This window comes from Ictidomys tridecemlineatus, chromosome X (genome assembly GCF_052094955.1).
Source record: "Ictidomys tridecemlineatus isolate mIctTri1 chromosome X, mIctTri1.hap1, whole genome shotgun sequence".
NCBI classification, from domain to species: domain Eukaryota; kingdom Metazoa; phylum Chordata; class Mammalia; order Rodentia; family Sciuridae; genus Ictidomys; species Ictidomys tridecemlineatus.
The window spans coordinates 97,539,480-97,556,736 of NC_135493.1; the positions used below are offsets into that span (position 1 = coordinate 97,539,480).

Sequence of the window (17,257 nt, forward strand, 5' to 3'; positions counted from 1 at the left end):
TGAAGATCATTTTCAGTTCAGGAAAAATGCTACAGATCTTTCACAGAAGGAAAAATACTAGAATCTAAGCCCCTGATTTTCAACCTGTTTAATCATAACCCAGAATAATTCAATTTTCAGTACAATCCTGTGTATCTACACACATCACAAATGTTTTACAAAATAATCCCTGTTCTTACTATATGTGATGCTCTCTGATACTTTGTTTTATTACATTCTAATTCTTAAAAAATAAGGTTAGATTTGACAGACTCACATTTTGAGACCTATGCCTTAGATATTTAGACCCTGGTCTAAGGAGGAATAAAATACTGGGATATAGAACTGTCTAGGTATTATCACATATAAGCCTTGAACAGAAAATAAAGCAAAACCACTGCAAATCTATGATTTTCTCTTTTATCTACAACCCATCTAACAGGAGCAAGCCCTCATGTTACAAAGAGGATATAACATTCTAATGTTGTTTGGATCTAAAGAGCAGGAACAGGGAATGGCAACTATGAGGCACTTATATGATAATTCCTCCTTAGCATCCTTGCCACATCCATAACAAATATCACTAACTGACCACTTCATTCTTATTCAGTAGGTCTAGACAACATCCTCAAAATCCTTTAGAGAGCAGCTTTCAGACAGTAATCACTGAATGCTTAGAACTGTGGGTACTATAATCTCTTGAGAAGCTCTGAAATTAAATTCTCTGGAGTCTCAAAAACAGCAATAGACTCATCAGAAACAAATGTTTCATTATAATCAAAAGTTTTAAGTTCCTATAAATCCAATATATTTCTAATAATGGTCGAAAATGCTTTAAACTTGAGTATAATAATATTTTGAATTTTCATAAGGTTCGAATATAATTTTCTTCCAAGCTGAAACAGATAAAAATCACATAAATGACACTTTAAAAAGGTGGTATTATATGAATAATTTGTATTGTAAATATCCACCTGACAAACCATTGTGAAAAAACTTAGACAAGATTAATTTTTAACTATAAATATTTCTTAATATTATAAAATTAGATATTTTTAAAATATCTGATGTGATTAATAACTTAAAGGAAGGAAATTTGTCATTGTTATTTTATGAGGTGAACAAAATTTATGTTTATTTTTGGAACACTTTGCTTTGTTATCTATATAATTTCATAAATGCATAATCATCCTAAATAAATAAACAATAAAACATAAAAATAAATTGTATCTGAAAAAATGGTTAAGTGTTGTTTAAAGTGGCTTGCCATATCCTCAATTCAATTTTATAATAAATAACTCTTTCTCAATGAGAAGTACAGAGTCAGGTGAATTTATGTGAACACTTTATTAAAAAATTTGAAATATTTTGCTATTATCTGTCTTGCCAATGGCATATTCCTCTACTTTGATGAGGAGGCTTCTAAGGTTAATTTATGTTTGGAATTAAAAAACATATTTCAGTTTTGACTGATTTGTTTTGAAACTCAAGTAAAATAGTAATGACTGTACATGGGGACTTCTAAAGCTGTCTTTCATCTTCACATGGGTTCTTTTAGGTTCAATAGAGAGTGTTCTTTTATAAGGTATCCAATATTTTTCTCTTACTTGTACTTTAGGAACATTTTAGCCAACATAATTGCTGTTTTAAAAATTGCTTCCATTTCTCAAGTTCCTTTATTAAATGACTAAAATATGCATATTTAATCCTGTGGAATAGAAATCAATATTTTAAAACAGAAAGAACATTCACAAGATGTTGGAATTTAGAATGATGAAAAATTCAAACACAGAATAATGAAATACTATTTTAAAATATGTGTGAACAGGTATATTGAATTTTGCATTATAAACCTTTTCTGAGGAAACATGAATGTATGTGTATATTTAAAAACAAATGTAAGATATTTTCAGCATTTAAATTTTATTTACATATATATTATTTTCTTACAATATAAAAAACATTTTGAGAAGTTTAGAAACATAATTTATGTCAGTTTATTTCCCTTTCTGCATCTTCTAGTGGCTAAACTGCATTTGGACTAAAATCTCTCATCTTGCTCTTCGAGTCACTAGGAGATTTGGCACCAAGGACAACCTCATCACAAGTCATCTCCTCATATATTTTTTTTTCAAAATCCAGTCTCACAAGGCTCTTTTCTTCTCCCTGCCAGGTCCCTTCCTACCAAGCTCATTTTGTATTTGTGCATTTACTATTCTCTCTTCCCAAGTACACTGCCCCAGTCTTCAAGCCACCCTCAATGTCACTTCAGACTATTTTTGTTCATAGTATTATCACCATCTAGATTTATCTCATTCATTTCTTGTAACAGTAATGGGTACACTGAATGGTGGTGTGAAACCTGACAAGTTTCTTCCATGACTACTCTCAAAGTTAACAAAGGATCTGTGGATTCCTTCACCCCCTGTTGTTATCTCAGGGATGTTTGCTAGTGTGAAAAGGTTTCATTTTGAGGTATTTTTAAAAACCCAAATTCAATCATTACTTTCATCTCTTACCCTATTGAATGCTTTTCCTGATCTTTCTTCTCTGGCACACCATTTTCATCCTCAGAACATGGACAAAGAATTACATATGATTCTCAGGTTAGTGACTTTATTTGAAAATCCAAACGACAGAAAAACTTCCTATGAAATATCTCATTTTGGTTATTTTGTTTGTTTTCTAACTCCATTAGAATGTTTTCTAACTCCCATAAATGGGGACCTTGCTTGTATTGTTCATTACTACTCCTGAGCATCTAAACAGTGCCCAAAATAGAGACACTTATTAAATATTCATTAAAAAACAAAATGTGTAACTTATAAAAAGATTTTGTATTTGTATATAAATCAATCATTAATATGTCTGATGTTCTGGATAATCACAACTTTTAACAAAATAATAAATCATCATGTTTAAACATGACTTGGGGAATTTAAAAATCTCAAATTAATTCAGGTTACCTTCTTACTTTATCACCTTAATATTTTATCACTTGGTTAACTTTGTCACTTGGTTGCCAGTTCATACCTTCTCCAACAAGAAAAATTTAATTCACTGAGTGTTTGCACTGAAAAGTTCGTCACTTCCTGCTGGGTTCAAGTAAATAAAGATTATGTTTTTGGCCATAAAAGCTTAATTGAGTCAATGTCAATTCAAAATGTACCAGCAGGTAATATTTTTCACTATATCCTCTCTCAGAAGATAATCATGAGTTCATTATAAAAGGATTATTTCTGAGGTATAAAACACACAATAATATTAATTTAAGGAAAGTATATTATTGAGGAAATCTTCAATTTTAATTTTATTTAATTTGAAAACATTACCAAGTCAATAAACAAACTGAACTAAAGGGCATTTTGAAAGTATCATGTAATTCAGAGGAAATGATAACTATAATCTGTCTCAATAATTTTCCTAAATTGAAAAGTTAGTTGTAGTAGTAGTTCAGAATTCAGGAATCAGGGAAGCAGCTGTAAAATAGAAATGTCATTGTCATTCCTCTGCTACTCCTATCTGCACTTTATTTTATGCAGAAAAGTCATGCCTCATGTCTTACCCCTTTTCCCCCAAACCACCACTGACCTGTAGAATGAAGAATATAAAAGTGTTATCAAGGTTAGCTGTTAATATCAGTTAGAGTAAATGTACACTGAGGATATGACTGTGAAAAAGTCAGAAACCACTAGAAGAATCTTTGGGTTTATTCATCTGTATTCAGATATATCCTATATCCTCAGGGAAAAAAACTATGAGAAGCTGCAATGAATAATGATATATGTAATTTCAGGGAACAGAGCCCTAGGAAGTGTATTCCTAGTTAACTATTTAAGAAAAGAGTCTGTGTTTTTGTGTGTTTGTATACTTATGTGTTTATGTGTGTGTATGTATGTGTGTATGTGCATGCATGCAGGTGCATGAGTGCCATTTGGAATAGTATTTGTCACAAGTTAAGAAAACGGTGCTCAGGTACAGATCAAATGCTTTAAAGAACCAGTGTGCAGTAATTCTAAATACAATGAGTGGGTATTTTCAATTTTTTCCCTTCCTTCCTTCTTTTTATTTCCTTCCTTCTTTCTTCAAGCATTTGTATTTGCATAAATAAGTCCAGTGTTATATTTAGTCACTTCCTCTGCTGAATTTATGGAAGAAGGCAGAGGCAGGAATTGTTTATGGCGACAGAGTATCCAAAAATTATTCACCTTTAACTTTGAAATGTTTTCTGAACTTACATTGAAAATATGGTGTTTCAGATAGTTGTGATGTTGATTTTAACTAATTAATGTACTCCTGACTTGAACACTTATATGAAAAGGTATTAGAAGTGGTGATCTTCTTATGTGAACTCTCCCTTTCCATCCTCTGAACACTTTTTACTCAGAGATATAGAGATATCTCACAATAGTCATAATTTCCCCTTTCAAAATTTCCAGTCTTTGAAAAGCATTCTTTATTGATTATGTAAAATTAGTACTTGTCAACAAAATTATCGATTCAGTAGTTTACCTTACAAGCTAGTGTTAGGTTTTCCTCATAAAGAATAATAGTATAATGGTTTGTCATATTAACCCAGGTCAATCCCCAAACGCCTTCCCTCTCCACCTAATGCCTAATGCTAAAACCTTCTAAACTCATTGTACAATGAACAGGGTTGCTACAGCCTGAATGCAAGGGAAGGAAAGTTCTTCTTTCGTTTTCTGAAATAAACTTTTGTTGATACACTTTAAATTTTTATTATATATTGATTCTAATGTTATGAGATAAACTATCATTTTTGAAGGATGCATGCCTAGCCAGGTTTGTAATCAATAAAGAGGAAATTAAATTTTTTCCAGTTAGTGGGAAGGACAGAATACACAACTTTACTCAAGACTTAAACTACCTCCTGAAGACACAACCCATTCCAGCTCTTTCAGAGACATTTTCAGTGGCTTTTGGGAAGCTTTGGGGATGCTCTTCTGATCATCTTTGGGATCACAAGAAATTTGATGGGGAAAAAAATCCTTGAGATTCAATGACTAGTAAGTAAAACTTATATTGTTGATGTTAAGACATGATGGTAAGGACCAAATGCCCTCCATCTTGGATATTGGAGTGATGGTGTCCCTGCTAGTTCCCTCTTGAGCCTACTGTAACCATAGGAAGAAGGAAGCAAAAACCCTTGTCATAACTGAAAAGGAGTTGAATCTGACTGAGTTTACTGGAGAGTAGAGACAAAGTCTGATGGTGGATCTCACTGCCTTTAGAAGAGTTAGCAGTTGAATTCCTAGTCCAATGTCATGTGCAAGTCACCCTGGTTAACATAGTATCTAATCAGAACAGAAATATAAGTGATTATAAAGAAGGAGTATCAAAATGATTCATTGTGGCCATGTAGATAGTCTATAAATACAGGCCAATATTCTTGCTGTAAAGCAGAAAAAAATCTCTTGAAGAGCTCTGTGTGTTGAAATTCTATTCAGTTATTGCTGGAAGAAAAATTAGTGTATCCAAATTAGTAAAGGAATCAGTCTTCAGAGCACAGGGTTTGGCCAGCACAGGTAACTTTGATGCAAAACTAAAAAGAAAATTACATATAAGAGGAGGTGAAGGGAAAGGGGGGGAAACAAGGGGGAGAAATGAAGTACAATAGATGGGGTAGAGAGAGAAGATGGGAGGGGAGGGGAGGGGGGATAGTAGAGGATAGGAAAGGCAGCAGAATACAACAGACACTAGTATGGCATCATGTAAAAACGTGGATGTGTAACTGATGTGATTCTGCAATCTGTATACGGGGTAAAAATGGGAGTTTATAACCCACTTGAATCAAATGTATGAAATATGATATGTCAAGAGCTTTGTAATGTTTTGAACAACTAATAAAAAAAAGAGAAAAAAAGAATGGGCAAGATAGGAAGGAAGGAGGGAAAAAAAGAGGATGGAAGGCTGTGAGGAGAGGAGGGAGAGAAGGAGGAATGGGAGAGAAAGAGAGAAATTAATTAAAAGCATTCTTCTCCTTTGCAAGACTTGATTTGGAGAGCAGAACACCCCCTGGCCCCTCTGTGAGATACTTCAGTGAAGTGCAGATAGTTTAATTCTAGGTCATGTCCTTGACTCCATTGTCAGTTTAAATAAAAGTGGATAATTACTGCTGTTTTTTAAATCTATAGACATTATGCAAGGCCAATTAAGAATTCATTAATAAGTAAATAATTCAGGAAATACTCTATCAGTTTAAGCAGTTATTAAAGCCATATATTAGCTCTATAACTTTAGGAAAAAAGCATTATATCTTTTGTGAGCCAACCAATGTTTTAAAATTGATAAATAAGAGTATAAGCAGCATAACAGAGGTAGGAGTTTATACAAATTTGAATCTTTGCAGAATTTTTTGGAATATGGATGGATACAATATTTACTTAAAATAATCTTCCATGCTTATATCTATACATTTTTCATATTTAGTCCAAATTGGGTTAAATTTTAGTGTACTTGTAAAAGTACTAAGAAAATATATTTTTCAAGAAATGCACAAAGATTTTATTTGATGGCATTACTTAAAAGAAAATATATCATCTCTATCAAATAAATTTTCACATCTGAAAGTTAAGGAAGGAGTAAGTTTCTGTGATTAGAAAGGAAAACTTAATGACTTAGCAACACATCACTTTCATTGGGATCCTAGGTGAGTAGAGTTAGTTGAGAGACTTCCCCCATTCCCACCAACCTCAGTTGAAAGTGAATATTTAATTAAAACAGCAAACATGACTACATAGTCACAAAGAGAGTAATCTAGCAGCTACATCACTTATGAAAGTAATATATTCATGAAAGGGTAATGCAAATTTTAATTGCAAAAAAGAAAACATATTGGAAATGTCTCATTAAAAGAGACAAGTGGTGGCTTCTTTTCACTTTTTGCTCAGTCTTCTTACATAGACACATGAAGTACCCTGTGGTTTGTACATTTCTCAACCTGCATGGCAATCTTCACCATTCAAAGTTGAAAGTTATAGAAACCTCAATTTATTTTTTTAATTTTTAATTTATATATGACAGCAGAATGCATTACAATTCTTATTACACATATAGAGCACAATTTTTCATATCTTTGATTGTATACACAGAATATTCACACCAATTCATGTCTTCATACCTGTACTTTGGATAATAATGATCATCACATTCCACCATCATTTCTAACCCCATGCCCCCTCCCTTCCCCTCCAACCCCTCTGCCCTATCTAGATTTCATCTATTCCTCCCATGCTCCCGCTCCCTATCCCACTATGAATCAGCCTCCTTATATCAAATAAAACATTCAGCATTTGGGTTTATTGGGATTGGCTAACTCAACTTCAATTTCTATAAGTATTTTCTCAAAGGACTAATAATCCTTATGGAGAGAAGAACACATAATGCTCCATTTAATGAGAAGATGTAATAGATATTTAGAAATGATTTTAGAATTACATCTGTTTGATCTGTTTGCTAGTTTATCTTATACATTTCAAGTCATCTCTATCCCTATTTTAAATACATAGTCAATAAGGAAGTCAATATCCTCTCTTCTGAGGTACTATCTCATGTTTCTAATTTCTTCAGGGCCCATTTAAAATTTTTTCATTTATGTTCTGATAAAGAGATGCATTTTAATTCAGTAATCACTTTCCATAGCAAGAGGCTGTGTAGCTAAATTAATGTCATTTAAAAATATACTTTAAGAAAGATTTTATGCTACAGAAATAGGTCAAAGAAATAGGGCATTTCATTGAGTAAAATGATCCTACCATCATCATATTAAATTATTTTCTACTTAGAAGATAATACTTTTGCAAGCCTTAATTGAGTGCATTTCAATATTTTAACCATTCATTTTTCTATGCCTCAATGGAGATTTACCCAGAAATCAGGTGGGCAAATGCTCAATGTATAGTCTTAAGAGTATTTATACATTTCTTTATTTTCTATGTATTGGAGCCAAAGTCCAAATTCTGACTAGTCAATTCTATGAAGAAATCTATGTGCATATTTGAAAGTGAAAATAATATTTATTTCATCATGATCAAATGTTTGAATATAAACAATAAGGCAATTACATCTAATTAAAACATTATCAGTATCAGTTAACTTTGTCCTTATGTTTTATTTAAAATCCAGATACTTATAAGTAGTTTTAGAATTACCTCTGTTAGTTTGTGTGATATATTCAACTCATCTCTATTCCCATTTTAAACTTATAGTTTGAATGTCCTCTTTTCTGAGATACTATTTATTTTACCCAGAAATCAGGTGGGCAAATGATCAACATATTCATTTAAAGTATTTTAAAGTATTTTTATGTATTTGATATTTGACTCTACTAAATAAATTTGGGCACAGATTTAGTAATAATTCATGTTAGAAAATCTATTCTCAGTCACAGTTATACCAAATCTATGCCAGTTTCTCTAAATATTTCAGTGAAAAGCCCACTGTAGAAACCAGGAATAATCAATAATAAAGGAATGTAGAAAGCACAATCTGCTTTTACCATATATGTGAGAACAAGCATGTAGGCTAAGGTTAAGTTTGTTCTGTTAACTCTTGACACATATAGGTAGAATGTTAATTAGAGTGGTCATTATAAGATGTCATATAATTAAAAGATGTTTTCCAAAAACATTTAAGGTACATCGTACCGGATTTATTTTTCATAATTGCTATGATTAAATGATTTACCTCAATATACTCATTTGATAAAGATGTTTTTAGGGGCTAGACATTTAATATACAACAAAAAATTTAATATACAACAAAAGCTCTGTTTGTCAAATGACAGAATTTATGAACATTTGACGGGTTCTTACCAGAGCAATACACTGCATTTCAATGGTGCTTAGAGGTGGTCCAGGAGAGCTATGGATCTCAAGGTGATACCAGATTCTTAAATTGCTAAAATTATCATCTGAAAACAAAACAAAACAAAAACTTAAGGAAAAAAAAACAGTGCTTCTTAATATACACTTTAGAATCCTATATTTAACATACAAATTTAAGAATCAAGAATAGACTTAATTGTTAAATTCTTTTTAGTGGATTCGTTTGTCAAGAGAGCTGAGGGCAGAATAAGAAGTCACTCTCATCATAATTTGTGAGCAATAAGGGAATCCCTGTCCTGAATGGCCATGAGACTATCTTATCAAATCTCCTGGGCCTATGTCTTCCCCAGTAACTCACTAAGTTTTCCACTGAAACACACTTAAGAATGCTTTACTCTTAAATCAAGAATTAGTCTTCTAAAGAAATAAACTTTTATTCTAATTGTCCAAACATTCATAGGTTTGAAAACAGAATTGTCTAAAAAATGCATTAAAATTTTCAAGGGGGGCTGGGGATGTGGCTCAAGCGGTAGCGCGCTCGCCTGGCATGCGTGCGGCCCAGGTTTGATCCTCAGCACCACATACCAACAAAGATGTTGTGTCCGCCGAGAACTAAAAAATAAATATTAAAAATTCTCTCCCTCTCTCTCTCACTCTCTCTCCTCTCTCACTCTCTCTTTAAAAAAAAAATTTCAAGGGTACATTTTCAGTATCATAAGAATTTAGACTGAGGAGAAAGTCAGGTATGTGAAATTTCAGGTTTCTTGGGAGCATGAGAAAGGGTGCTAGCAATTCAGCTCAAGGAAATCTAGAAACGGGTTTGCACCAAGTAATGAGAAAATGATGTTTACATCTAGGTTCCTGATGGTTTTTAGAAAAAGCAGGCAATTCTGCCACTGCTGTTGTCCAAAGCCATGCCCTTCACCCTGAAACTAGAACCCTGCTCCACCACTAAGTTCCCGCATAGCAGGATCTTATACATGGATCAAATTCATTTTCTTCCTCTCCATTTTTTTCCGTCATCTTTTCAACTTCTCATTTTGATACTGTTTGTCTTCCAGTGTTGAGCTAACTCATCATGTTTTAAGATGTCCTTTAGTTATAGTAAATCATATGCATATTCACATTATCATTGTCATGATTCAAAAATTTCAAAAACTGTTAGGTTAGATTCTTTTACTTAGGTAAGTTAATAACCCCTTTGGGCTTCACTTTGCTCATCTATGAAGTAAGATTCACAGTATTTCTGTTTTCTGAAAATCTTCCTAGAAGTATATTACTTTCCATTGTACTGCATTATGTTGTATTTGTATGGCATTGTGTGACACAGAATGTCATTGAATGACATATTGTACTGAATTACATGATGGTATTTTACTGCACTATACTGTTCTGTACCATCTTTATTGTACTACATTTTATTATATTACATCCTATTCTAATACTTTATTTATTAAAAAAATAACACTTAAAGTTGGTAGATTTGAGCTGGGCATGATGGTGCATGCCTATAGTCCCAGTGGCTCGGGAGGCTGAGGCAGGAGGATTGCAAGTTCCAGGACAGCCTTAATAACTCAGTAAGGCCCTAAGCAACTTAGCGAGATCTTGTCTCAAAAAAGAAAAAAAAAAGTGTTAGGAATGAGTTTCAGTGGTTGAGAGCCTCTGAGTTCATCACCAGTACAAAAAAAGAAAAACAAATGATGTATCTGGGAAGCATTCAGAGCAATGAGCTAAAGGGAGTAGTAGAAGAGCTCTAGGTAAGCTCTGATTCCAAATATCTGTGAAAAGTTAAGGGTAAACTTACTTACATGTTCTGAACCTGTGCTTATTTATTTTGCAGATACCAGTTCATTTCCTTATAACCATCAATGTGCACAGAATAAGGTCACCACATTTATACTGATGTGAGATTATGAAGGAAAATTCTGCTCACATTTGTATGAACTGTTCCTTCAATTTCAGGAAGGTACTTTTGTGACATTTAAATGTAACTCCCCTCACCCTCAATAAAAAATCTCAAAGTATTAAAAATAAAAAATATTTCCTCTTCTAGGTAGCTCACAATCATTTTTATCTGGGGTTTTCCAATGCTTTAACTCACACTGAACTCACAGAGAAGAGAAACAGTATCTACAAGTAAGGAGATTATTTTTTGTGGCACTCTGTAAATACAACAAACAGCAGAATTACTTGAGATTAGAAGACCAGGGTTCAAACACCAATCTCAACTTGACCACCATTATCTTACGATCTTTTTGGCAAACTATCTCAACAGTCTATCCATCTGTGGAATGGGTACTATATTAATCAAGGCTATCCAGAAGAACAGAACCAAAAAGATAGGGGTGTTTGAGAGATAAGCAGGACGGGGGATGGAGTGGGAGGGAAATTCTATTCTTTCTATTTCTCTTAAGAACTCTGGCTAATACAAATTCATTCAATAAAAATGTCTTCTTAGGTATATCTCTTTGTCTCCTCAACTTGGCTTTTAGTAAACACCTCTTTCTAATAACCGCTTAAGTCAGTGCTACTCACCAAAGAACAACTCATTCTCCAGGAAACCTGTCCTGACTACTCCAATTCTCCATTATCACATTTTCCTTTGGACTTATTAAAAATATGATGTTTAACAATGTTCTAACAAAGCTTTATAATATAGGAAGGTAAAACAATAACATTTAATTTCTTTGGTATGAGAATGATCACCATGATCTTCTATTAAAATAAAACCACATCACATTGTTAAAGTATCACAACTCATTAATATTTTATCACAAACTTTCTGTTTTAGTAACAGAAAAATATGCAATGCTTTTCACTTATGGTAGGCAGCTTCAAGCTGAAGTATTATAATCTATTGATAGTAATAGTAGTAAAAATCCAGAAAGTAGGCTATATAAAGTTAATCCTGAACTAATACAATAAAATTCTTATAGACATATGCAACACAAATTTGTATATGTTTATGTATATTTTATTTAAAAGTGAATAATGATGAAAGTTTGTGCAGACTAACCATGAAACTCTCATCATAATTAATTACCTGAGTCTTCCTCAAGAAAAATGGGAGATATTTCTGATGGTGACTTTTGAATGGAGAATTCTTGATCTGTATCTGGCTCTTCCTGAGACTCAACATCATCTCTGCTTTTAACAGAAAATGAAATTATACCTATAATACAAGATGTAAGATGTCAGATTAACCAGGAAAAAGTTTTTAAAACTGACAGGTTAGTTCCAAGTATTAAAGTAACTTTGGCTTGAAACATAAATATAAAGTCAAACAAATTCTAGATGGTGGTATCAGAAATAAACCTCACAGAGGTATAGAACAATTTAATGGAAAATTCAAGAAAATATTTTCAAAATCTCCATTAAAATGGTAATTTTTCAACAGCTTTTCTGCAAAATTAAGAAAAAGGGGTAAATAACAGAACTATATTAGCTTTCAGAAAACTTATTGATCCTGGGTTACTCTTTAGACATATTTACTTCTTAAGAAATGTTTAATGCTCAGGGCTGGGGTTGTGGCTCAGTGCCTAGCATGTGTGAGGCCCTGGGTTTGATTCTCAGCACTATATTTAAATAAATGAATAAAATAAAGATCCATCAACATCTAAAATTTTTTTTAAATGTTTAATGCTCTATTTATTGTCTCATTTAAAACTCTTAATTTTGTTTTATATATCATAATTCTCCAGGTACAAATTTTCCTATGAACATTTAATATGTAAAATACTAAATATTGTGTGATTAAGGTTGTTAGTGTCAAAAATTGTCACTATCTGGAATTTTTGTTAAATTAAAATTTACTTTTATAAGATTGGTATTCATTTTTAAAACTAGGGATAATATACTTACAGAAATAATTCATAAATTGGCCTTGATCTTTCCATATGAACTTAACATAAACAAGGCTTTGTACATAAACCATGTGTTCCTAGCCATGAATCATAATCAAATAGCTTAGATCAATGTTTACCAATATTGTGTAATTGAATTATGGTAGTCTCCATATTTTATTTGTTGCAAAGACAATTAAAACTGAAATTAAAAATCCAGATTATTTTAGTTTTAATTTGACAGTGAACACTCTTCTGGGAAAAAAAAGATTTTGAAGGAATTATATATAATACACACACACACACCCACACACACACACACACCCACCCACCCACCCACACACACACACACACACACACACACACACACGAGTCATATCCCCAGCCCATGTGTGTTTGTCTAATGTGTGTGTGTGTGTGTGTGTGTGTGGGTGTGTGTGTGTGTGTGTGTGTGTATGGGCTAGGGATTTGGCTCAGTGATTAAACACCCCTGGGTTCAATCACTAGCACAAAAAAAGGAATTGAAAATAGAAATTCTCTGTTCTTACTCATTTCAGTCCATTATAAACTCAGCATATTTTTCCTTCCTCCAATTCATTTCTCAAAGTTTTATTACACTTTTATTTTCTTTTAACAAATAGAAATTGGGCAATCATTGGTAAAAACAATTCTAGAGCCTTGTATGATTATCAAAAACCATATTTTATAGAATAGAATGAGAAATTAAATTTAGTATTTATCTCAATGAATAGAAATAAGTGAAGAGAACTATGTAAGTAATTATGAGTCTATTCTATAGTTTAAGTTTTAATTGAAGGGACATTTTTAAACCATGCCTAGTAGAATTATGCCACTAATTTACACTTTTTTCTAATGTAAAAACTTTTTCTTGGAAATGTCATTTTAAATTTAATTTTATTTCTAAACAATTACTTTTTTAAGTTTAACCTTATTTTTAGTTATTAATTAACTGTTGTGGAACAAATAAGCAGTTGCATGATTAGGTACTTATTACAAAGCATACCATTAGGCTTAACAACTTATTCTCAGCAATGAATCTTTGAACCAAACACAGTAAATAATAAATTTGCACAGAATATGAGTTTCTAAAACATGATAATTTTTTTCACAATATATGTACATGTGATTATTTTGTTCCCTATATTGCAGTATTCAGGCTAAGGTCAACTGATACAAAAAGAAACAAACATGAATTAAATACCTGATTCTTATTGTTTGAATTTGTCAGAGTGATAGGAAAATTATTAGACTGCTTTGGAAAAGATATAAACATAATAAATAATGGTAGTGTGTCAACACAACTCTACATTAAGATACAGCATTTTTGACTTAATAGAAATGTTCAGTTTGTCTAAAGAGTATGAGAAAAAAATCTAATAATAGAAATTATAGCCATTAAAATTTCTAAAGCACAATCTTTTCTTTTAAAAAAATGTTTTTTCCCCTTTGTAAAACCTTTATGTAGTTGATTTTTCAAAAAATTGTTTCTTTCAACAACCAGTAAGACAAACATTTTCTAGAATACAAGTTTAAAAAAAAATTGGGGATGGCTTTTCTCTAATTTCATATTAGTTTGTGAAAAAGCCAGACTTAAGTCCCCTCATAGTTACCCTGCCCTCTCCCCTGGCTTCATGCCTCATCACTCCCTATTTTTATAGAGAAGAGCTCTGGAGGAACATTCTTGTATGACTGAGATTTTATCAATTTGTGAATTTCTCAGAGCTTATTAGTTCAATTAAGAAGTTTTTTTTCTTTCATATGTGTTTGCTCTGAGCATACAGATGATCAAATGAACTTAAATAATTATTGTTTCTCTAATCTCATACTATCTAATATAATCTAAGTAGGAAGGCTAAGATGGCCTCAGGAATATTTGTCAAACCTCCTCTTCTTTTATTTTCTTTTTCTTTTTTTCTTTTTGAGAGGGATCTTCTTAAGTTGTCCTAAGCTAAATTCAAATTCCTGGGTTCAAGTGATCTTCCTGCCTCAGTCCTAAGTACTAGCACTACAGGTGTGTACCATTGTGCCTAGATCTCCCTTGATTTTTTCTCGTTTTATTTTAAGCTTATTTTAAACTTATTTTCTTTATTAGGGGACCAAAAAAAGAAAGTAAAAGGGAATGTGAGAAAAACAAAATTAGGGATGATAAACAGAGCCTGGAGCAAAATATTCAAGCAGTGATGGTCCCTTGGCTATGAAAACTCTAATTCTTCCTGATCTATACAAGAAAAAAAATAAAAGGATAAATTTAAGCAAAAAATAAAAACTTCTCTTCAATAGATACTGTGAAGAAAATTAAAAGGAAAGGAACAGAATAGAACAAAATTTTTGAAAACATATCTCTGATAAAAAAACATGTATCCAGACTATACATGTATATATAAGCATATTTGTTTTTATTGTGTTTTTCTTTATTGTGCTTTGCAGACATTGCATTTCTGAAAAATTGAAGGTTTGTGGAAACCTTGCTTGGAGCAAATCTACCAGAGCCATTTTTTTTTCCCACAGCTCAGATGATTGCTAGCATTTTTCCATGAAGTATTTTTTAATTAAAGTATGTACACTGTTTTTTAGACATAATATTATTGTACAATAGACTACAGTATAGTGTAAACATAACTTGTATATGCACTGAGAAAGCAAAAAATTTCATGTCACTTGCTTTATTGCAATAATATGCTTTAGTGTGGTGACCTAGAACTGAATCTGCAATATATCTAAGGTATTTTAAAACTCTCGAAATTTAGCTAGGCACAGTGGCACACTCCTGTAATGCCAGTGGCTTGGGAGGATGAGGTAGGAGTTTTGAAATTTTGAAGACAGCATCAGTAACTAATTAAGATCCTGTCTCAAAATTAAAAAAAAAAAAATAGGGCTAGGGATGTGGCTACGTGGTAAACATCTCTGGGTTGAATAGCCAGTACCAAAACCAAATAACAAACAAAAATCTGTGAAAATTTAATAACAAAAAAATAAACAACCCAATAGAGGAGGAAGGTAACAGGGAAAGGATTTGAAAAGACATTTCAGTAAAGAAAATATATGGTGACAGATAAGGACATAAAAAAGTGTTCAACATCATTATTCATTAAAGAAATACAAATAAGAGCGCAGTGTAATACCATTATACACAAACTTAAAGGGCTAAAATTAAAATAACTAATCCTCCTAAATATGCTCATGGTTGTAAAGGAACTGAAACACTAACCTACTACTGGTGGAGATGAAAAAAAGAAGCAACCTCTTTGGGAAACTGGCAGTTCCTTTACATGTTATGCACTCAGTTACCAGGCGATCTGGCCATTTCATTCATAAGTAGTATATGCCAGAAGAATAAAAGCATATGTCCATACAAAGACTTACACATGAATGTGCATAGCAACTTATTTTTTAATTATTTTTATGGGTGTGTGTGTGTGTGGTGCTGGGAATGGAATCAGGGCCTTGGATATGCTAGTCAAGAGCTATATCCCTGAGCTATATCCTCAACCCACAGCTTTATTTTTAATTAAAATAGGAAAACCTCATAAATGTTCATCAATAAACAAATGTTGATATATCTTCCACAGAATACTGTTCAGCATTAAAAGAAATAAACTATTAATAAATCATGTGGATGAATCTCAAAATAGTTGCTTTGTACAGATACAGCAGCCATAAAGGATGTACACTTTATGATTCATTTTTTATGTAATGTTATAAAATATGTGTAAAATGATAGGTAACATAGTTGGTTGCCTATAGTTAGGGTATCTTGAGTTATGAGCGATGAAGTAGGACAAAAGGACCAAAAATGAGCACAAGGAAAGTTTTTGGAGCAATAGGTATATTTATTATCTCAATTGTGTTAAAGGCTTCATAGGTATATATGTATGTTAAATATTTTCAAAATGTATACTTTAAATAAGTGTGATTTATTGTCAGTTCTACAACAATAAACCTGTTAAAAATTATCCTGCCAGTTTCAGAGATTATACCTGCCCCTCCCTGGCCAGCATTGCTAATAAGTAAAACAACAGAAATTGTGAGTCATCCCAAATCAGAAGTACAAATAAGATGCTCAAGTGAGCTAGTTCAAAATAAAGAAAAGAAAAAGGGGAGGGGGTCCATCAAAGTAGAAGAAAGATCATTGTAGTAGAGGAAGGGGACTTGAGGGGAGGGAGGAGCAACAGGATAAGGGAAGAACAGTGGAATGAATCTGACCTCACTTTCCTATGTACATATATGAATATACCACAGTGAATCTCACCATCGTGTACATCCACAAGACAGTAATTAAAATCAATCAATCAATCAATCAATCAGTAAATAGCAGAATGTTCAGTAGACTAGAGGGAAAGGAATGTGGAAGGGAGGAGGGAAAAGAAAAGAAAATACTGGGGACTGAATTAGAGCAAATTATATTCCATTATTTTATAATTATGTCAAAACGAATCCTAATGTTATATATAACTAAAAAGAATCAATTAAAAAAAGACATGCTGGGGATGTGGCTCAAGCAGTAGCACACTCGCCTGGCATGCATGGGACACTGGGTTCGATCTTAGCACCACATAAAAATAAAATAAC

General features: G+C 32.4%; 1 protein-coding gene across 1 annotated transcript in view; it reads right to left on the reverse strand.

Moving 5' to 3' along the window:
• The window catches only part of Cfap47 (cilia and flagella associated protein 47), a 408,435-nt gene that overhangs the window by 109,394 nt on the left and 281,784 nt on the right, over nucleotides 1–17,257 (reverse strand). Inside the window, exons 50-51 of the mRNA XM_021725557.3 lie at nucleotides 11,869–11,997; nucleotides 8,814–8,911 (exon numbers count right to left, since the gene is read on the reverse strand). Coding sequence (XP_021581232.3) covers nucleotides 8,814–8,911; nucleotides 11,869–11,997 — 227 coding nt within the window. The remainder of the gene's footprint in view (nucleotides 1–8,813; nucleotides 8,912–11,868; nucleotides 11,998–17,257) is intronic.